The 23,700-nt window shown below is 39.6% G+C and overlaps 1 protein-coding gene across 1 annotated transcript in view; it reads right to left on the bottom strand.

Moving 5' to 3' along the window:
• dnah1 (dynein, axonemal, heavy chain 1) overlaps positions 1 to 23,700 on the bottom strand; it is a 437,548-nt gene that overhangs the window by 137,873 nt on the left and 275,975 nt on the right. Inside the window, exons 50-54 of the mRNA XM_060835044.1 lie at positions 21,058 to 21,229; positions 20,769 to 20,960; positions 13,812 to 13,922; positions 9,339 to 9,524; positions 1,945 to 2,136 (exon numbers count right to left, since the gene is read on the bottom strand). Coding sequence (XP_060691027.1) covers positions 1,945 to 2,136; positions 9,339 to 9,524; positions 13,812 to 13,922; positions 20,769 to 20,960; positions 21,058 to 21,229 — 853 coding nt within the window. The remainder of the gene's footprint in view (positions 1 to 1,944; positions 2,137 to 9,338; positions 9,525 to 13,811; positions 13,923 to 20,768; positions 20,961 to 21,057; positions 21,230 to 23,700) is intronic.

The following is a 23,700-nucleotide window of genomic DNA, read 5'->3' as shown; positions in this document are numbered from 1 at the left end:
GAACCATCACCACGTCAGAGCAGCAGATATATGGGGACACCACTACCTGCAAGTTGCCATCCAAGCTAGTTACCATCCTGTCTTGGAAATCTATTGTTGGTCTTCCAGTGTCACTGGGTCACAACTCTGGAACTCTTTCTCTAATGGAATTGTGAGTCTACCTACCTAATTGTGGGCGGCACGGTGGCACAGTGGTTAGCACTGCTGCCTCACAGCGCCTGTAGACCCGGGTTCAATTCCCGACTCAGGCGACTGACTGTGTGGAGTTTGCACGTTCTCCCCGTGTCTGCGTGGGTTTCCTCCGGGTGCTCCGGTTTCCTCCCACAGTCCAAAGATGTGCGGGTCAGGTGAATTGGCCAAGCTAAATTGCCCGTAGTGTTAGGTAAGGGGTATGGGTGGGTTGCGCTTCGGCGGGTCGGTGTGGACTTGTTGGGCCGAAGGGCCTGTTTCCACACTGTAAGTCTAATCTAATCTAAATGAACTACTGTTGTTCAAGAAAGCAGCTCACCATTACCTTCTCAAGGGTATCTAAGAATGAGTGCTGAGTGGGTGAGCAGGAGTGCTGTTAAGGAAAAAAGGCTGGTAGTGTATGGAGAGGAGTCAGGTAGGGAAGAAATCTGGTGGAGGAATGGGGGAGGTTGAGCTGATTACATACTGTGTGGGAGAAGAGAAGAGAGGCTCCACTGAGTCTTCTGTCAGCATGAAATATAAAAAGCATGGCTGAGGTGAATGCAGAAGCAGAGGGATATCAATGTTTGCGTAATTCATAGTAGAGTGGCTGGACAGGTTTAGCTATCAGTTAATAAAGCTATAGAACACTAGGCTTTATTAATATGAGCATGTCATAACAGTATGCCAAATTTGCATACAGAACATTTGCCCAGCTTCAGTTGGAATATTGTGTCCAGTTGTAGACATCACACTTTAGAAAAGTTGTCAAGGCAATAGACAGAGTGCAGAAAGGATTCATGAAATAGTTTGAGGAATGAGGAATTTCATTTAAAACTGTTGGGAGAAGTTGGGACTGTTTTCTTTAGAGAAGACAAAATTTAGAAGAGATTTGATAGAGATACACAAAGTTAATGAGGGCTCTGGTCAGAGTATAGGCAAATGCTGTTTTGTGGAAGGATTACTAACAAGAGGGGCAGATTCAATATACTTGACAAAAGAAGCAAAAGTGAGTAGTTAGGATCTGGAATGCAATGCTGGGAATGTGGTGGAGGCAAGTTCCATCGTGATGTTTAAGAGGATTTTGGTTTATTGTCTGAAAATGAAGAATGTGCAGAGCTACTGAAAGAAGTATAGGGAATAGCATAAGGTGAATTGTTCCTTTGGAGAGCCAGTACAGATGCAATGGGCCATTCTGTAATAATGTGGTGAATTTCAGACCGAAGTCTTCTTTTAAATGGTTATATAAATCTTGTAAATATATTCTTTGGACATTCTTTCTGATTTTATAACATATAATCCCAGTACTGGTGAGTCTCATTAAATCCTGGGGTTGTAATGTAATTCAGGCATTTGGAGGTACAGTTTGTTTCATGATCATTTCCTTAAGACATGCAACTACATGACAAGAGTGTGAAAAAGTAAGGATTCATTGACTACTGGACAAAATGGAAATATAGTCACCATTACAATGGTAGGGATTGACTTCCCAAACACCACAACAATCAAGACAAGTATTTTATTCCTCAAAGGCATCTATTGTTTCCACTGAGTACAATGTCCAAGATTCAGTGCATCCTGGTCTGTGCTGAATAAACTGAGCCTGACATTGGTATGAGTCAGTTTGATACACCCAAATTGGACTAATTTTCATCTTACTGATTCAAAGCTTGCATCCATTCGATTTTCTTTATTATTTCCTGTTGGCTCATTCCATTTTCCCGGTTGCAGTTAAATTACGTTCAAGATAAAGTCAACAGACTCAACAAACAATACCTTATCATATTTGAACAAACTCTCCAAGAACTTGGCTGGGTCTTGCAAAAGTCCTTTTCCGGGTTCCCAATAGTCATCTACTTTAGTGCCTGGTTTTTCTCCTGCGACTTTCTTTGGCTTAATTCCCTTCATAATACAGACTGCTTCAATTACCAACTTCACGCCGACAGGAGGGCGTTGCATGCCTCGTACCTGTTTGTATAACACAAGTAACATTATCTTCACATACCAAATCTTTTGAAAATACATTTTCATTCTTTTTCCAAAAGAGAAATACTGCATATACTGTATTGGAAATCTAAAGTGTCATGTCAGATCCAAAAAGCAAGAGGAGCTTTCACTTTGAAGTGAGTTAGATTTTCCTAATTGGGTTTTTCTCAGCTCATTATGAACATACGCACATGTATACTACCAAATTTTGTGAGCAGGAAGATCTGAAGCCCACTGGAACCTTCTGTACTCCAGTATCCAGATGCTATATTTAAAGGCACCCCAGATAGCACTTCACTCTCTGCAACCCAGGAGCATCGCAACCTTTGCTCTTCATTCAACTCACCCCTGGAGATGTCAGAGACCATCCTGTAGTTATGCCTCCCTCGAATTTCTCCTAAGGAGATCCATTAGAGAAGGGAAGTTCCTTTTCCTCAGGAATATAACAAGAGGCTATCTCAAATTATGAAGGCTGTCTGCACAAACATGTCTGTGGAAGACAGTGCCAATGGGTCGCTCAAGAGAGCCTGGCTTCTGTACCTCAAGAGGACGAATGATCTGCTCTGCTTTGCCAGGTTATACACCATTATTTACTCAATGCTTAGTGCTCCTACATGTGAGAATTAACGTTGTAAGTTTGATATTGCTCACAGCTGAATAACAGAAGGTTGGGTACCAGGTACTTCCAGCAGACATCTCAAGTGGTATCAATGTCTGTTAATTAATTGCAGCTACAAATGTAGCACTATTGGCACACTCTCAAACTCTGCCAGGATTCACACTTAAATCATTACAGAAGCTACAACACTTAGCAGGATCATAAACCATCAGCATAATGACCTTGCAGCACAACTAGAAGAACATACACTGTATATATGATAGTTTTCCACAAAAAAAACTTGCATGGGAGAGGACACATGTACAGAAAGTGACCCCCTTTGAGTTCAGCCCCTCTTGCCTGCCTTGGTCAGGTTTGTTGGTGTCAGCCGGTGCGGTTCCCTTGCTTGTGCAGGCTTGTTAGCCTAGTCAGGATTCACCCTTAAAGCTGGATGTGCTTCATATCAGCAAGCTGGACTGCATAGGACTGAAACTTATCATGAGCTGATTAACATGGACAATCTTCATCCTTCACCACTAAGCTTTTGTGCAATGAAACTGGTTGGCTATGAAGTCACCAAGTAACCGAATATTTTGTACTCACTGGATAAAAACTGAAGGAACTGTGGATGCTGTAAATCAGAAACAAAAACAGAAGTTGCTAGATAAGCTCAGCATGTCTTGCAGCATCTATGAATAAAAATTAAAATTAATGTTTCGGGTCCAGTGATCTTTTCACAGAACTCTTCTGAGGAAGGGTTACCAGACCCAAAACATTAACTTTGATTTCTCTTCACTGATGCTGCCAGATCTGCTGAGCTTTCCCAGCAACTTCTGTTTTTGTACTCACTGGAGATAAAGGAAGCAATCTACCCAATCAGATTCATGCCTTATATCTCCATTCCAATTTGTGAACAGACATGTTACTTCCTTTTGGCTAACATGATTGTGCTCCTGAGCTTAATTCCAGCTGGCTGGGGTATTAATGAGTATGCATGACATGCTAATAAATGTAAAACAAAGGTTGCGAAACTGATCCATCTGAAAAGTTCTGAGAATGTAATAACAGAAGTTTAACACACCATCAGGAAACTGTCTTTTTGCCTACAACCCAGTTAAGTTTCCTTGCCCACTCTTCTATCTGCTCTGGGTGAGTGCGGAAAATTCTGTTTCTCTCCAGTGATGCTTCATGTCCTGCTGAGCATTTCCAGCATTTTCTTTTCAATTTTAATTGGTGTTTTCATCAAGATGAAGAATGTGGTGTTGGGAAATGGAATGCTTGCAGTTTCAGTATCAATATTCTGAACAATATTAACTGCAAAATAGAGCTGATCCATTCCAAATTAATAATTTGCTTCAACTGCAACTTAAAGCCTGACTCTTCTGCCATCACATTTTTCCAATCTGCAAGGTGGCAGTTTTGAGAACACATTGAATAAGGTTGCATTTAGTCTCTGTTTTATAACAGAATCTATTCCTGCACTGAACTGAAATGACTTGGAAAACACTGTTCCTCCAGTGTAGCTGGGTCAAAATCCTGGAACTCCCTCCCCAACAGCATTTTTGGGAGTAACTTCAATAGACAGATAGGGATGACTTTCATTCCATCAGTCTGGACTGGAATTAAATCCAAGATCTATGTGATAAAAAATTAATATCTAAACCATGTGCCATTTGAATGCTGAACAATAAATAACTTGAATGATACGGGTAAAGTGCCACAAATTGAGTAATTGTTCTGAAGCATAGCAACAAGACTTCTCATACCTTATCAGTAATATATTTAATAAAATAATTACATACCCAAAAGGGTGTTTCAAATATCAGTCACTAATTCTATAATGATGCATTGACTGCTTTGTTTCTGTTATTGTAAAATTAATGTGAGAAACTGTGCTTTATAACAAATATGATTCTTCATGTCTAATTAAAGATCTTACAATATACAACAAGTTGAATACAATGTGTCAAACAGATAAGAAACTAGGTTAGAATTTGCAATTGTGCAGGGAGACACATTAATCGTAAGAGCTGAGTAATTTAACAGCCTAGGTCTCCTGAAGAGGATGACAACAGGAAAGGCATATTCAAAAAGATACACAAGAAGGTGTGCTGCATTGACATAGTCTTTTTTTGTATCTTTTTCATGCAGTAAATGCAAATATGTCTTTTTAGAGTTTAATAATTCATTAAAACATTAAAAATTATGAGCAAAGCACCTAACCTATCCACTTTAGAAATCTAAGCGCAACATTCTTTGTTAAAATCCCCCCACAATCCCACGTCTCAGATTTGTTGTACATACATACTACTTCAAATTGGTGAGGACTCGGAAGCAGTTTGTCAAATTTGAAGGATAACAGTAAGAAAGCATGCACAGAGGAACCTTGATTATCTGGCATTCAATTATCCGAATTTCAGATTATCCAAACAAAATACTCCCAGCCATGTCATTCAGATAATCGAGGTTCCTCTGTATTGTAGATATATTACCTATTCAGTTCATCTTTGTTGTGTGAAAAAAGCATAATTCTTCATGATTCTTAAGACAGAATCAAATTATCAGGAGGAAGAGTTGCAAGTAGCACTGACATTAATGTCATGATATCAATCCTGTGGCCTTTCTTCACAGCTCAATATTAAATAATAAGTCTTTGATCAAGAAGGATGAAGCAACACACACCAAAGTAAAATAATCAATGCTGAACAATACAGAGATCCACGACTCTTTGACCCTTCATCAAAAGGTAGAAGGTTAGGCAAATGAATGGTGATGAATGTAGAAAATACAACTAATCATGTGCTATCCTTCTTCCTAGTATGAGAATCATATCTGGCTTGCTTTCTTTGGAATACAGTACGAATTCTAATTGGTTAATCTTATAACTGCTTTTGGATGGTAACATCTTGGGCAGAATTTTAATGAAACTTATCTGACTACAAAATCATACTGTACAGAAGATACCATTTGGCCCATCAAGTCTGTACCACAAAAGCTACACTAAAATTGCACTGTCCCACCTTCTAGCACTAGGTTATCTCATTTCAAGTGCTCATCTAAATAGTTTTTAAAGGTTGCGAGGCTTCCTGCCTTACCTATTATCTTAGGCACAACATTCCAGGTTCCCATCACCCTCTTTGTAAAATATTTTTTTCCTCAAATCCCCTCTAAACCTCCACCTTTTACTTAAAATTATGCCCTCCATTATTGACCCTTCAAATAAGAGAAATAGCTGTTTTGTATTCATTCTATTCATGCCTTTGCAATCTTATACAACTCTAACAGGCTTCCTCCTCAATCTTCTCTACTTCAAACAAAACAACCCAAGCTTATACACCTCTCTACAAAGCTAAAGTGCTCCATCCCAGGCGACATCTTGGTGAATCTCCTTTGCATCCCCTCCAGTGCAAGAGCCAAACTGCAGACAGTACTTCAGCTGTGACCTAACCATAGTCCTTTAAGGCTCCAACTTAACTTCCCCATTCTTATAATTTATCATTACTTCAAAAAAAAACTGTTAACATATGAAGTGTAATTTGCACAATTCATCCAGGAATTGTCACTATACAACGAATCAGATACAAATTCAAAGGGTAATTCTTGCTGAGCCAGCTGTCAATAATTGTTGAAAAGTGTGGTGCTGGAAAACACAGGTCAGTCAGCATCCGAGAAGCAGGAGAGTCGACGTTTCGGGCATAAGCCCTTCATCAGCTGTCAGTAATTGCTATGTACTTCACTACATGATCATCAATGTCTGGCTCAGAATGCATGAAGCATTCATCTTTACTACGAGTGTGACATTATCAAGAGGAATTTCATCATTTAGGATCATCCTTTTCATGATAAGGGAAAATTTCACCAAATTTTTATGTTCTGTTTATGTGTTGAAGATGGTATTTTGGTCTTGATAACTTTGGAAAGACATTCCCTTTTGAACATGATTTATGTTCATTATTTTTCTTTGAAGACACAGACACTTTACTTTTGAACATATTCTAAACTTAACAAGAAATCAAAGCTTTAAAATATGAAAGAGAGATGTAACTTGCTACTTGTGTCATCTGTTACTGCCTTCTGGAAAGACTGCCTTTTCCCCTGACCCTGTGTCTGATCTTCCTTGTCACTGCTGAGAAGACTGTAAATTCACTCAGTATTCTGTGACCCTGTTCCTACAGTCCCTGACTGGAGGTGTTGGTGATCTGGCTTCTTTCCCTTTCCAGAGCATGCTTTGAAGATCACCAGTTTTTACAATTTGTCTGGAGCTGGAAGTGGAGGCCCAGTAATGAATTCAAGAGGCCTGGGCTTTGTTCTGGCACACAGAGAATCCAGGGATTCGTGGGTTGCTGTACATGTTCATCAGGAATGTGCTGCTTATATATAGGGGGATTTGGATGCAGCTGTCCAGTGTGCAGACAATCATGGGGCAAGTGTGCATTCTGTTTTGCTGGTACACACGCATGCACATAGCTTACAGGGAATGTTGGTCTGAGATGTAGAATATCAAGTCCTGGGGACTTATGCTTCAGTTCCATTAATTTCGGCAATATATCCTTCTTACTAATACTAATTTCTTTAATTTTTCATTCTCATTTCAAATTTTGCTGACTCTGCCTGTAATGAGCCCACATTTGTCTTAGCCTAATATTTCCTTTGTACATACCATCGAAGCTTTCATAGTTTCTTTTCAAGCTTTTGACTAGTTTACTTTCATATTCTATGGTTTTCTTTTTACATCAGTTTCATTGCTATGTGCCAAAATCTTCCCAATCCTCGGTTTATTTCCATTTTGGGTAACTTCCTTCCCATTTAATTTATCCAAGTGTCAATTTCCAGCATGGATTCCTACTCCATAACCTCATCCCATGCCACTCCTGACAGTGATATCATCTGCCCAGCTTCTCCATTCTCCTGGGAGAAAGTGAGGACTGCAGATGCTGGAGGTCAGAGCTGAAAATGGATTGCTGGAAAAGCACAGCAGTCAGGCAGCATCCAAGGAGCAGGAGAATTGACGTTTCGGGCATGAGCCCTTCTTCAGGAAACATTCTCCTGGCAAAGGCACAATGGCTCACTGAATAGGGACTGAGCAGAATCAGCAGTGAACTCCCATTTATTTGTCGCCTTTATGTATCTGCCAAAGTTCGAAAGATTTTGTTCCTATGCACTTTCAAATAGATTTCAAATTGATTGTCTTAATATTTTTCTCACTGTACAGGGCATGTTCTCCACCTATAATGCTGTTTTCCCTTTGAAAATCTGGATCTGACATGAAGGTGTCAGGCTTCTATTCTGACATCTTTTGTTTCAATACTCCACATAACCTCACCCATCCTGCCTTTGAGCCTGTCCATAAAGGGCTTGGATAATTCAGTCCTTTGTCATAATATTAGATACAAACTCATGGAATGTACGAAGAGATCAGAAAACTTAAGGAAGGGCTGATCTGATGCAAATTGATCATAAGGCACTTTCATGTACCAATGTTGAAAAGGTACACACTTCTCAGGTTAGGATAGGTTTAATTCTTCTCAGCATGAATGATGATCAAGAAACTTAATCTCTGGATGCTAACAAGACTATTAATAAGCCCTTTCTCATTTTGTTATACTAGATGTAAAATAACCTGTTCTCTCGTTGGGTTCTCAATACACCGTTCTAAACAAAACCTCATTCAGATGTCATGAATTTGTAGATGCAGAAAGAATTTTGTTCTCTTGTTTGGGCAGTCTATAATCAAGGGACACAGTCTCAGAATAAGGGACAAGCCATTTCTAACTGTAATGAGGAGAAATCTCTTTATTTAGAATTGAATCTTTGGAATTCTCTATTCAAGCGGGCTGTGAAAACCCAGTTATTTCTAGATATGAACAACATCAAGGAATATGGATAGCATGGGAAAATAGTATTGATATCACTGATAACACATGATCTAGAATGGTAGAGCATCTAGAATGGTAGTGGGCGGCACGGTGGCACAGTGGTTAGCACTGCTGCCTCACAGCGCCAGAGACCCGGGTTCAAATCCCGACTCAGGCGACTGACTGTGTGGAGTTTGCACGTTCTCCCTGTGTCTGCGTGGGTTTCCTCCGGGTGCTCCGGTTTCCTCCCACAGTCCAAAGATGTGCGGGTCAGGTGAATTGGCCATGCTAAATTGCCCGTAGTGTTAGGTAAGGGGTAAATGTAGGGGTATGGGTGGGTTGCGCTTCGGCGGGTCGGTGTGGACTTGTTGGGCCGAAGGGCCTGTTTCCACACTGTAAGTCTAATCTAATCTGAGGGGTTGAATGGCTTACTCCCGATCCTATGTTAATATTAATTATAAAATGTGTGCAGGCATTGGGCATTAAATAGGGATTCACATGTGCAAGTGCAAATAGATGTACTGAAATTGTGGTTATACATTATGAGCTTGCTCATAATGTATAACTTTCTAAATAAATGCTTGTAAAAATGTATAAAGATTAGCTCCAATTCTTTCACCAATTCGCTTTTTGGATTACAACAAATAACTTCACAAGATCAGATACATGATTCCTAAAACCTCCATAAAATACATAGGCCATATTGGAAGAAAAAGTGCTAAGATGTTCACCTCTGTCACATCATTTTTGTTCAGGGACTTCAGGCTGGCTAAAGCTGCATCCAAAGCAGGCAATGCCTCATCTAAGTCTTTTTGAGCATCATCAGCAATTGACTGGGCTATATTTGCCTTTGCTGAGGCCTTTGCTTCCTCTTCACTGACAGCTTTTCGCGTTTCTTCTGCGATGGCAGTATCAACCTAGAACACAAAAGAACTTTCAGCAATAATACACAAACAAACCTTTACATGGTTCAGAATTTCAGTAAGTGTACACCTTAGCTGCAACTTGACATTTCTTTCAGAATAAGTCAATAAAGTTCTCAACATAGTAATAATGACATGCAATCTATGCAATAAATCTCACTAAACTACCATTTTGTACAATGTGAAAAATTAATTAATCAGCATACAGACACATTGATATGAATACTGGCTTAATTTGAAGACATCACAATTTTACTATAGCTATTTGCTATTGTTGAACTATCGAGATTCAGTGTGGCATTTTTATTGATTATCATTCAAATGAGGATATTGAGGAGTTTAGTTGGGCTTGGTACCTTTAAGAGTCTGGAATTCTTTCGCAGTGAATCTATGACTCTCATTGGACATTCCATTCTCTTTGTTACATGCTAAGCAACTCAGGACCACTATTGCTGGATTAAATTCATAGAACTTCCTAACAGTATTGTGAGGATAACTACAATACATAGACTGCAGTGATTCAAGAAGATGGTTCAGCACCCTTTCTCAAAGTCAATTAGGAAAGAATCATAGAATCTTTCCAATGCAGAAAGAGGCCATCTAGCCCATCAAGTCTGCACCAGTCTTCTGAAGAGTATCCCATCTATACGTAGCCCACAGTCTAAGAATAAGTGGTAAGCCATTCAGCAGTGAGATGAGGAAGGATTTCTTCACTTAGAGACTCGTGAACCTGTGGAATTCTCTCCAGCAGGGAGCTGCTGGGGCCAGTTCATTAGACAAATTCAACAGGAAGCTGGATCGGCACTTGCTGCTGCAATACTGAGATTTCATGATCAGCCATGATCATATTGAATAGTGATGCGGGCTTTAAGGGCCAAATGGTCTACTCCTGTCCTTATTTTTTATGTTTCTATCCTCGTAACCCCAAACTTACCATGGCTAATCTACATAGCCTGCATATCACTGGACAACACGGACAACCTAGGATGGCCGGTCCACCTAATCTGCACATCTTTGAAATTTGGGAAAAAACTGAAGGATCCGATTGAAACTCGCACAGACGCAGAGAGATTATGCAAACTCCATACAAACTATCACCCAAGGCTAGAAGTGAACCCAGGTCCATGGCACTGAGAGGCAGCAGTGCTAACCATCGAGTCACCAGGCTACACTTGCTCCACCTTGACAGCAATGCCTACATTCTATGAAAGAATGAAAAGTTTATAATACACCCGTTGCCATCTTTCCATTAGTCTTAAGGTGCCTGGCATCTTTTTAGCCAGGCATGAATACATTTAAGTAAGAATCCAGTGATCTCCAAAGCCATTTTAAGTGTCTAGTAAGTGAAATGTCTACCAGGATACAGATTGGTAAATGTAAAATTTGGTGTGCAGTAAGCAGAGGTCATTTGAGTTAAGGTAAAAGCTTATTCGGAGGGGCCAAATGCTGCTCCTTTATTTTTCCTCCAATTCCATGATCGCAGAAATCCTTAGGTTACCATGTTGCTAGTTAAAGTGGCCACCTCTCTGCCTGACAATGTGAGAGTTCAAATTTGGAGAGAAGCACTAGAGCAGCCATTTGGGGCAGGGAATATATTGGCTGTAGATTAATGACGCTTGATCCTTGAAAAGGGCTGAGCATCATAACATCTCCATCTCTGCCTCAGCTCATTACCTTCAGAGTCGACCCTTTCAATGTTTTCCATGCCAACATCAAAACTTTCATGCTCTTTAAACTTAATTTCATACAAAACTCTGCTGCTGGTATCCTGACATGCAGTAAATTCTGTTCATCTATAACCCCTTTACTTGCTCACCTCCATTGTCCCTAGTCTACTCAGGTCAAGAGTTTAAAGTCCTCACTTTTGTATTGAAATCTCTCCATAGCCTTGCTCCTCTTAACCTCTGCAACCGTCCAAGAAATGTATTCTCCTATTCTGACTCTTCACATCCAGGTTTTAACCTGTCAACAACGGTAGCCACAGGCTCATCTGCCGAAGTGTAAACAACTCCATTGTTAAACCTATTGACCTTTCTCTCTTCCATTACAAATATCCTTAAGGCATATCCATTTGATTATTTGGCTTTGATCACTATTATGGAATTTATAGAGAAACAGTATCAGGTCCTGAGGGAATGTGGGGTGTAAGGAGTTGGGGAGGTGTAGCTGAGTGGTAGTGTGTAGTAACTGGCAGTGTCAGTTTAACAGTTATCCAAGAGTCAGATTACATCTTTAATTGCCTAACTTTCCCTGGGTAAATAGCTACTAAATCGCAATGAATACTCCAAGTGCGCTATTGAAATAGATACTTGTGGAGTGTTGCAGGTGCAGAGGGATTGTACAAGAAAATCTTTGATTTCCCTGGGCAATTCCCTTGAAGTCTGTTATGTCTGTGATTCCACAGTGCCCAATGTGCATTTCCCACCAACACTATAGAAACCACTATCTGATCATCAGAAAATCCAGGTCAATATTTCCCTAAGTGGATAGGTTTATACTTTGTTTATATACATATTAGGAGTTGGTTAGCTCAGTTGGCTGAATGGCTGGTTCGTAATGCAGCATGCTATCAACTGCGCAGATTTAATTCCTGTACTTGCTGACACCACCATGGATGTCCTACCTCCTCAACCTTGGCTCTTGTCTGAGATTTGGTGGTTAGAACCATGATCAGTTATGTCTATCTAATGAGAGAGTGAGACTATACTGACTTTATATAACATACATCTTTTATCAGATGAAAGTCATTACCAATCCAAAGAAATACAAATGGGGGGGTAACTAAAAGCTGGAAAAGAGGTGGACTTACATTAATCTCTCACAGAACAAGAGGAAGGTATGATTGAATGTCAATTGGGATAAAAATTAGGCAGATTGCACAACAGACATAATTTGAAAGAACAAAGAGATTCCTGAGGGTTCTTGGAAAAGTTACAGATATAGGACGGGTAAGATATGAGAGGATATAAACTTAAGGATGAGATTTAAATTTTAATTTTTGGAGAACCAGGATCAAATGTAAATCATTGAGGACAAGAATGATGGATCATAAGATATGTTGTTGGAGAAGAAAAAGGCAACATAGTTTTCGATTATTCCCCAAACTCTCCCGGGATGGTGGTAGGAGCCGTGGCCACAGGATTAAAGTTCTCCTAAAATCAAAATGAAGTAGGTATGGTGAAAATGGAAACTTCCAGTTTTGGTTCCACTGTGGGACAAACTGTGTCTTTTATGTTCTTATTCCCAATATTAAATTATTTAACTGTTAACTACATTAATTTCATTGCAGGCTGCATATATGCAATTCACTCTGCTGATTGTAGGCACAGTACTTACACTCCATCAAACAGTAACCAAACTATTCACTTAACTCTTCTATACTTGATGTTGAGACGCTGGTGTTGGACTGGGGTGTACAAAGTTAAAAGTCACACAACACCAGGTTATTGTCCAACAGGTTTAATTGGAAGCACACTAGCTTTTGGAGCGCCACTCCTTCACAACCACCTGACGAAGTAGCGGCGCTCTGAAAGCTCATGTGCTTCCAATTAAACCTGTTGGACCATAACCTGGTGTTGTGTGATTTTTAACTCTTCTATACTGGTTTACTGCACTGTCCAAACAGAGTTTTGGGCTGACTGTTATTCAAACAGAGGGCTGCCTGCTAAGGGTGTGGAATTGGTCAGAAACTACCCATTGGCAATCAATGGTCTTGTCAATACATTGTGCATTATTAAGCTGACGGCAAAGGCAGTACTGTTAGGCTATGAGCAAAATTGGCAATAGGAACTATAATACTACCAGTCAGATGAAAAATAAAACAAAACTACAAATGTTAGGAAAAATTCTGGAAATGCAGAATTCCCAAAAAGATTTTATGCAATCAAGTTTATGAATCAATTAGTGTTTAAATAAATATCACATCAGTTGAAAATGACTTTGTAAAGAGCAATTGGTGTCTATCGTTTCCTCAGCTGGTGGTGATTACCTGTGGAGGTTGAGAGCAATTTTCCAGGTATGCTTTCTTTATTGGCCCTAGTGCTTCTTCCTTATCCCAGGGATTATTATATGGCTACACGAAAATGTTTCATCATAATCCTTCAGACATAATACTCAGGATCAATAGAACAACAGGCCTTTAGCTGCCTGTCACTTTTGTATTCATTTATATTAACCTTTTTGGAAATACAACCCTTGTCAGCAAAGGATATTTTTCTGCAATACAGTAAATTTCTGATCCAACTTTAGAGCATATCCACCAACATATTAAATGCACTGCACCTTTATTTTTTCCATTGTTGTTATAGTATCTTGGGCTGCCTCTTCTAGAAGGGGTCTCATGGATTCCAACTCTTCCTGCATTTTAGCCACATCCTCTGCAGTGCGCAGAAGCTACAACACAAAAAAAGGAAAGATTCAGTAAACCTTTCACTGAATGACATTTAGATCTAGAAATGTGTCAGCATGAGCTGTCACTATGTTGAATGCTTTAGTGTTGAAATGAGCAATTTTACTTAACAATGAAGTAGCCACAAATTTCGAGTATTCTAAAAATATATACACTTTGTTGATATTTTTCATCTTGTACTCATCAGGCCATTTTGCAAGAACACAAATTCAATGAGTAAACCACCAATTACACTGACTGCATGGCAATGTCTCCACCAATCAGAATCCACTTGGCAAGTAATTAGCATTCTCCTCTCATGCAGTATAAATGTTCGTTCCCCCATGAATTTACATTTGTGAAATATTTTATGAGTGCAAGATAAATGCTTTGATCAATGCGATTTTTTTCAGCAATATTTGAGTTCAGTACAACCAAATTGGGATGGGCTTAAGTTCACGGGGCACTGGCACCAGTACTGCAGCAGAAGGGAGTTGTTCTGGTGTGTCAGGCTCCTTGTGAATTAAACAGCTTTAAACTAATTAGAGAGGAGAGGAGAGTTTGGGAGAAGGAAATATAGTCTTATAAACAACAGCTTATGGAATTAATGCTGGGAAGCTATATGGATAATGAACACGGAGTGAGAAAGCAATGGCAGAGCGTACAAATATAAAAAAACAGCAGTAAATAGGATCAAAAGTGGAATTGGTTAAAAACATAGAGTTAATGAGTTTTTACTTGGACACATAAAGCATTTGACAGAATAAATTAACTAAGAGCACCAAAAGGTTAATGTGTATAACCTTATAACCATTAGAGACACATAGTTACAAGGATCAGCAAGCTTTGCACCGTCAGGATGGAGAGATCACATTTGGTGTGAGACATAGCTAAGTTAGCATATAGTTCGGGGACTTTAGAAGCAGAAGGTAAGAGGTGCATTTTGGTAGATAGTTTGTAAAGTCTTTATAAGGATCAGGGGTCTGGCACAAAACAAAGAGTGATGTCACAGGAAACCGTACATTCATTGGCTGGTAATAGTGGCTAACTTGACTATCTATTATAGGTTGCTTTCAGATTGAAGGTTTATACGAGAAACATATGAGATGCAGGTTAAGGTGATATGTTGCATGATATAGGAGCTGTTGAGTCCCATTGTGGGAGTATGAGCATCTAGGAGCTAAATTACAAAGCAGAACCAAAAGGTAAAGAGTTCCAGATTACTACATGAGCCATGAACTAATTGGCAGAGAATCTACAATATTAAAGACGTAAAACACATGGCTCAAAAATTGGTGTGGGAGAAATGGGTTCAAGTTCATGGGGCCGAAAGAACTGTGGATTCTGTAAATCAGAAATTACTGCAAAAGTTCAACAGGTCTAGAAACATCTGCGGAGAGGAATCAGAGTTAACATTTCGGGTCACTTGACCTGAAACGTTAACTCTGATTTCTCTCCGCAGATCCTTCTAGACCTGTTGAGCTTTTCCAGCAATTTTTACTTTTGTTTTGAATTCATGGTACATTGGCACTAGTACTAAGGAAGGAGGAAGCTGTTCCAATGGGATAGGTTCCACCTGAATCATGCAGAGTTCTCACTGATGGTAGAGCTTTTAAGCTAAGTATTTTCAGGGGTGTGAGTGTTCAGTTGCACAGAAAAATTATTAAATCTAATGAAAGAAGGTAAGATTGCAGGTTAGTGATGGGGTTGGTTGTTATAGAAAATTGAAAGAAGGAACAGAATGTAACATTGTACTAAGGAACCATAAATGTATAGGGAAACACAATAATAGAACAAATATCTTGATACTTGAAGCATTTGGAATAAGTTGGACAAACTGATGGTTCAAGTTACGGAAAATGATTACACAGCGATCAAAAATATGAACTTAACATGCAGGGATATTTGGCCTTTCAGAGATATAGGAGCGGTGGAAAAATTGTGGGAGATGACCTAGGCTTGGTTGATGTAGAGAGCATTTGGACAGAAATAAGAAGACATTGATGGTAATATTGTACAGACCTCCAAACAGTAGCCACTCTGTAGCATAGGCTATAAATCAACAAACTATAGGAGCGCACAAAAACAACAGAACAATAATTATGGGTGACTTAAGTATTCATATAGATTGGATTAATTCAATTAGAAAGAGTAACAATGACAACTAATTCATGGAGAAACATTATGCAAAAAAAAAGAACTGCAGATGCTAGAAATCAGAAACAAAAACAGAAATTGCTGGGAAAATTGAGCAGTTCTGAAAGCATCTGTTGAGAAAAAGGAGAGTTAACATTTCGGGTTCAGTTCTAAAGAAGAGGCGCTGCTTTCTGTCCCTAGATACTACTTAAACTGCTGAGTTTCCCCAGTAAATTCTGTTTTTGTTTGTGTTAATTCATAGAGTGCAATGGGGATAGTTTCTTACAGCAACATGTCATGGAGTTAACTAGGATTCAGGCTACTTTGGATCTGCTAACGGGTAATGAGGCAGCTTTAATAATTTACCTCAGTAAAGGATCCCCTAGGAAGTAGTAACCACAACATAGAGTCATAGAGATGAATAGCACAGAAACAGATCCTTCGGTACAACTCGTCCATGCCAACCAGATATCCCAACCCAATCTAGTCCCACCTGCCGGCACCCGGCCCATATCCCTCGAAACCCTTCCTATTCGTATACCCATCCAAATGCCTTTTAAATGTTGCAGTTATACCAGCCTCCACCACTTCCTCTGGCAGCCCATTCCACACATGCATCACCCTCTGTGTGAAAAAGATGCCCCTTAAGTCTCTTTTATATCGTTCCCCTCTCACCTTAAACCTATGCCCTCTAGTTCTGGAGTTTCCCACCCCAGGGAAAAAACCTTGTCTATTTACCCTATCCATGCATCTCATGATTTTATAAACCTCGATGAGATCATCCCTCAGTCTCCGACGCTCCAGCAAAGCAGTGCTAGCCCATTCAACCTCTCCCCATAAAGCTCAAATCTTCCAACCCTGGCAACATTCATATAAATCTTTTCTGAACCCTTTCAAGTTTCACAACATCCTTCCTATTGAAAGGAGACCAGAATTGCATGAAATATTCCAAAAGTGGTCTAATCAATGTCCTATACAGCCACAACATGACTTCCCAACTCCTGTACTCAATATTCTGACTAATAAAAGAAAGCTACCAAAAGCATTCTTCACATTCTGTCTACCTGCAACTCCACATTCAATGAGCTATGAACCTGCACTCCAAGGTCTCTTTGTTCAGCAACACCCCCTAGAACCTTACCTTAAGTCCTCACATTGCAGCACCTCACATTTATCTAAATTAAACTCCATCTGCCACTCCTCAGGCCATTGGCCCATCTGATCAGAGCTCCCTTTATAATTCGAGATAAAATTCTTCACTCTCTACTATACCTCCAATTTTGATGTCATCTGCAAACTTACTAACAATACCTCATGCTCATATCCAAATCATTTTTATAAAATGAAAAGTAGTGAACCCAGCACCAATCCTTGTGGCACTCCAATGTTCACAGGCCTCCAGTCTGAAAACAGCCCTCCACCACCATCCTTTGTCTTCTACCTTTGAGCCAGTTCTGTATCCAAATGGCTGGTTCTCCCTGCATCCCATGAGATCTAACCTTGCTAACCAGTCTCCCATGGGGAACCTAGTTGAACGCCTTACTTAAGTCTATATAGGTCACATCTACTGCTCTGCCCTCATCAATCCTCTTTGTTACTTCTTCAAAAAACTTTGTGAAACATGATTTCCTATGCACAAAGCCATGCTGACTATCCCTAAAAGTCTTGCCTTTCCAAATACATGTACATCCTGTCCCTCAGGATTCCTTCCAACAACCTGCCCACCACCGACATCAGGATTACCAGTCTACAGTTCCCTGGCTTGTCCTTACCACCTTTCTTAAATAGTGGCACCACATTAGCAAACCTCCAGTCTTCCGGCTCCTCACCTGTGACTATTGATGATACAAATATATCAGCAAGAGGCCCAGCAATCACTTCCCTAGGTTCCCATAGAATTCCAGGGTATACCTGATCATGATAGAATTTAATATTTAATTCAAGAGTGAGAAACTTGGGTTGGAAACAACTGTGTTCAACTTAAATAAAGGGAATTACAATAAAACAAGAATAGAGTTAGTTGAAGTGAAGTGGGCAGATAGATTAGCAGGAATGAAAGTAAGCAAACAATGATAGACATTTAAGGAATTCACGGCTCACAGCAAAAATAAGGAGGAAAGATTCTAAAAGAGGGATAAACCAATTTTGGTTATTCAAGGAAGCGAAGGAAAGTCTTAAGTTGAAAGAAAACTCATACCAGGATGCAAAAGTTAGTGATAGCCATAGAGCCCAGGATAAATTCAGGATCCAGCAAAGGATAAAAACCTGATGACCACAAGGAAAATAAACTATCGGACAAACCAGTGAGGAATATAAAAAACTGAAAAGAGCTTCTTTAAATATGTAAAATGGAGAGGAGAGGTCAAAATGGACATAGGCCACTTAGAAAATGAAGGTGGGGAGACAGTTTTGGGGAACAAAGAAATGGCAGAGGAGTTAAACAGGTATTTCACATTAGTCTTCACAGTGAAAAATACTTTGAACTTACCATTACTATGAAATAATGCAGGGGAAGTATTAAGTACCATCACCATCACTGGTGCAGTAGTACAGTATATTGGACAAACTAATGAAGCTAAAGGCAGATGAGCTCCTGGCCCTAATGACTTGCACCCTAGGATCCTAAAAGAGGTAGCTACTGAGATATTGGATGTATTGGTTATAGTTTTCTAAAAATCATTGGAGAGGTACCAGGAATTATAAAACTGCTGATGTGACACCTTATTCAAATAGAGAGAGAAGCAAAAGGTAGGTAACCATTGATGTACTAGCCTAACATCTATTAATGCAAAAGCATTGGAATCAATTATGAAGGAAGCAACAGCAGAAAAGTTTGAAAATCATAAGCTAATCAAGCAGAGTCAGCATGGCTTTATGAAAGGGAAATCATGTCTGAGTAACTTGTTAGAGTTTTTTTGAGGAAATCATAATTAGAGTGGATAGAATGGAACCAGTAGATATGTTTTATTTGGACTTTCAGAAGATATTCATCAAGGACTTCAAAAAATGTTAAATCATAAGTTAAGAGCCCACAATGTTAGAGGTAATAGGTCGGCATGCATAGAGAATTGGTTCATAGATAGGAAACAGCCACTGGGGATAAGGAGATCTTTTTTATGTTGGCAACCTCAGACCAGAGGGGTTCCACAGGGATCAGTGCTGAGACTGAAAATGTCTACAATATATATTAACGACTAGGAAGAAAGAAATGAATGTACTGTTGCCAAGTTTTCAGATGACACTTGTTATGGACTAGGACACACCACTCAAAACATTCTTAAGCAGGTAGCCCAGACTATAATTTTGCAGTTTCTTTCAGTAAGTGTACAGTGAAAATTACCCACAGTGAGTTAGCTAGGTTGTCTACCAGATTTTAAAACAGACAAAAATTTATTCACAAAATTACACAACGAAACACAAAGAACAGAATAAAGAACCCCTACAGAACTCATTCTATCCAAACTAGACTTAATAATGCAGTTTCGAACACACACACACACACACACACACATCCCAATAAGTAAATCCCTTAAACACTGTAAAATGAAACAAAAGCTTACTTGTCAAAGTTAGAAGGGCAGAAGGAGAGAGAGTCTAGCAGGCTGTTTCCACACCAGCCCACAGCTGAACTCCCAACTCAGTTCTGAACTAAACTGCTCAGGTAGAGAGCTGGCCACATCCCCTTGACTATTACAGGTTACTTCTAAAAACATAAAAGCTTTGGCCTAATGTCTCATCTGTTTATGTATAAACAAAAAGGCCTCTCAATACTCTTTACTCTCTGTACCAAATCAGTCTAATCGGAGCCGGGGCTGTTTACAGCCTCTCTGAAAAAAAACAAGGACACAGTATCCTTGAGAAAAGGAACAGCTTTTAGAAAAAAGGACCAGCTTTGTGACACACTAAAATAAGGTAGTTCGTGAGAGGGATGCAAACAGTTTACAAAGAGATATTGATTGGTTAAATGTGTGGACAAAACATTGACAAGTCGAGTATAGTGTGGGAAAATGTAAAGTAGCTCATTTTGGAAGGGAGAACAAAAGAACAGAACATTTAAGTGGAGAAAATCTGCAGAAAGGTGCATGGAAAGGAGCTTGATGTACTTGTGCATGAAATACAGAAAGATGGCACAGAGGTGCTATTCAAGGTTGAAATAGACTGATTGGGGAAATGGCAGGAAAATGAAGTTGAGGATTATCAGATCACCCATGATCTCATTGAATGACGGAGCAGATTCGATGGGATGAATGGCCTACTTCTTCTCCTATGTCTTATGGTCTTGCATTGTTTGTGACCAGAATTTGTCTTACACAATAATTTACCTGACTTAAAGCTCAAGGCTCACACCAGCTGTGTCATTTGACAGGGAACTCAGAAAGGTTCATCAGGGTTTTTGTTGTACCTGGTCTTATACATCTTCATGCTGGAGTGCAACATCCTAAATTAAAAGCATCACTTGCAGTTCTTTGATCAAGGATCTTCCATAAGGGTCCAGAAGACGTTTGGTCTTATGCATTTTTGGGTACCCTGCTATTTGACATCCTGTAAGTAAGCATGCTTACTACCAACCTGCTGTGAAGAGCTAACTTAGGAGAAATGATGAAACAAGCCTCGAAACTTGGAAGTCTAAAAGTACCAAGACCAACCAGCAGAGTGATCAGAATTTTAATATAACATATATAACATAACAGAATGTAACTCATTCAGGGTACCACCTTGTCCAGACCACCTTTCATCCTGTTTCTGTCCGTTCTTAGCATTTGTATCTTTATACCGATCAGCACAGAGAAGAGGCTAAGCAAGTCCAGATAGCTCTTGGGTGTAATGTAGTTGTATCTGGAAAGCTCAGCCCGATATTGCAAGGATTTCTTTGCAACTGTTTGGTGAATAGAGACACACATCTTAACCTTCAGGGAAGAAATGAAGAAAGCTCAGTTTTTCATGAAGATTTTAACAAGAAATTGTAAAGTATTATTTTTAAAATCCAAGCAATTGAAGTCTCACCAATGCAGTCATGACATCTGGCCTGGATTCTAGCTCTGGCAGCTCCCCTAGGTAAGTATTAGCAACAGACATAAGTGCTTCAGTTGGCCATTCATTAAACCAATCAATGGTACAACAATTCACAAGAGATGGGAACTGGCGCAGACGAGCCCTGAATACTTCTCCAATTGGACTGTGGGCACGAAAACATAGCAGGTTCTGATGAGAATTACTCACGAAAATATCACAAGTAACCTTTAGTCATGCAATGTTTAGTTAATTAACAATTATGGAGTGTGATTTAACCAAATTGTAGATTTGATAGGCAACTTTGAAAACCTTCTTGTTTTCTAACTTAGCTTAACGTCAATACTTACAGAGGTAAAACTCAACCACAACTTAATACTGCTTGACAGCGAAACATTCTTAGGTGCACCTATACCAAAGGGATTGCAATGGTTCAAGATGTAGTTCACTGCCACCTTCTCAAAGACAGCTCATCTCACACCCCATGAAAGAATAAAAAGAACAAAATAATGAGAGAGAAACCTTCAACTCATTTAAAAAAAGACATGGATTTGCACCTGAAAAGCTGTATCCTGCAAGACTGCAGGTGGTAGCACAATTAGTTTATTCAGCCATTCCAGATAGGTGTGCTAGGTTGTCTCTGTCTGTGCTGTTTTTCTGGTTCTATGGTGCCTTGGGCAGTTACTCTCATCTCACTTTTGGAATTGAGATCTTTGGTTCATGTTTCGACCAAGGCTATGATTCATCTCAGCAAAACTTTAATTGAGCATAAGTGAGCAGAATATTGGTGATATTGATTGGCATAGTAATTGTTTGGTTTGGATTTGCCCTGCATTTTGTGAACAATTTTGAACTTTGTCAATTTGATGCAAGTGTTGTCCTTATACTGAAACAGTTTGACTTTGGGTGTGGCTAGTTCCTTTGCAGCCTTGATCTGTCATGTCAGGGACCTCAAGAAGAGGTAAAAATGAATCATCTAATCAACACGTCTGTCTGAAGATGATTGCAAGTGCTTTAATTTTGCCTTTTGCACTAACTTGCTGGGTTCTGCCATTAATAAGGAGAATATTCATGGAGTTTCTTCCTTCATTTAGTTGTTCAATTGTCAACCACACTCATAACTAGATGTTGCCGGACTGCAGAGTTATGATCTGATTTTTTTTTTGGGATCACTTAGCTCGGTCTATAACAAGCTGCTTCTGCTGTTTAACAAACATAGAGTCATAGAGATGTACAGCATGGAAACAGATCCTTCTGTCAAACTCTTCCATGTTGACCAGATAACCTAACATAATCTAGTCCCATTTGCCAGCACTTGGCCCATATCCCTCTAAACCCTTCTTATTCATATACCCATCCACATGCCTTTTAAATACGTAATTGCACCAGCTTCCACCACTTCCTCTGGCAGCTCATTCCATACACACACCATTCTCTGTGAAAAGGTTGCCCCTTAGGTCTCTTTTATATCTTTCCTCTCTCGCCATAAACCTATGCTTTCTAGCGCTGGAGTCCACACCCCACCTTGTCTACTTATCCTATCCATGCCCATCATGATTTTATAAACTTCTATGGGGTCATTCCTCAGCCTCTGACGCTCCAGGGAAAACAGTCCCAGCCTATGCAGCTTCTCCCTATAGCTCAAAACCTCCAAACCTGGCAATATCCTTGTAAATATTTTCCGAACCCTTTCAAGTTTCACAACATCCTTCCACTAGGAAGGAGACCAAAATTGCATGCAATATTCCAAAAATGGCCTGACTAAATTCCACATGTGTTAATGTTTTAGTAATTGATTGAGACTTCAGTGTGAAAATGGGATTTTTCATTTTCATAAAGACTTTCGGGTGGTCACTTTACTACAATTGTCATGGACAAATACATCTGTGACAGGTAGACTGGTGAGGACTCACTTTGGCAGATATGTTCTTCAGGACTTGGCCAGGTGGCTAGTAAATGTACTACCAAGCAACTCTTGGCAATGGGTATTGAAGTTCTCCATACAGTTAATTATGTGCCTTTGCTATCCTCAGTGCTTCTTTCATGTGGTATCCAACCTCAAAGAAGACTGAATCATCAGTTCAGGGAGACAGTTGGTGATAATCAGCAGGAAGTTCCTTCACTTGGCCTGATATAATAGAACTTTGTGGAATTCAATATCGATGTAGAGCACTCTCAAGAGCATTCCCTCCAAACTCTTATAACACCTTGCTGCTTGCTTTATTGGATTTGATGTGGAAATAGGATGTCCTTCCTTAAAAGGACTTTATTGAACTAGGCAGGATTTTACTACAATCTGGATTCATGGTCATCAAACTGATCCTAGCTTTTTATAACTAGTTAATCAATTGTATTGGGTTCAAATCCTTAGCAGCCATAGAATTTGAATTCGTATTTCTGCAGCATATGTCTAAGCCTTGGATTACTATGATCTTACTGTATGCAACTATTCCATAGTGCAAACAACTCTGGGCATTGCTGATTGTTAGAGAATAGACATTGGCCCTGACACTGTGTGCAAGGTAATCTGGAGCTCGGTGTCCTCAGTTCTGGCCAGTACCAATCAACATGGTTGGGATATTCTGACAAATTTTGGGGCCCAATGGAATTAAAGTAGACAGCTGCAAGGATTGCTTT

Source organism: Hemiscyllium ocellatum, chromosome 14, assembly GCF_020745735.1.
Source record: "Hemiscyllium ocellatum isolate sHemOce1 chromosome 14, sHemOce1.pat.X.cur, whole genome shotgun sequence".
Classification (NCBI taxonomy): domain Eukaryota; kingdom Metazoa; phylum Chordata; class Chondrichthyes; order Orectolobiformes; family Hemiscylliidae; genus Hemiscyllium; species Hemiscyllium ocellatum.
This window is presented reverse-complemented; position numbering and strand designations above follow the sequence as displayed.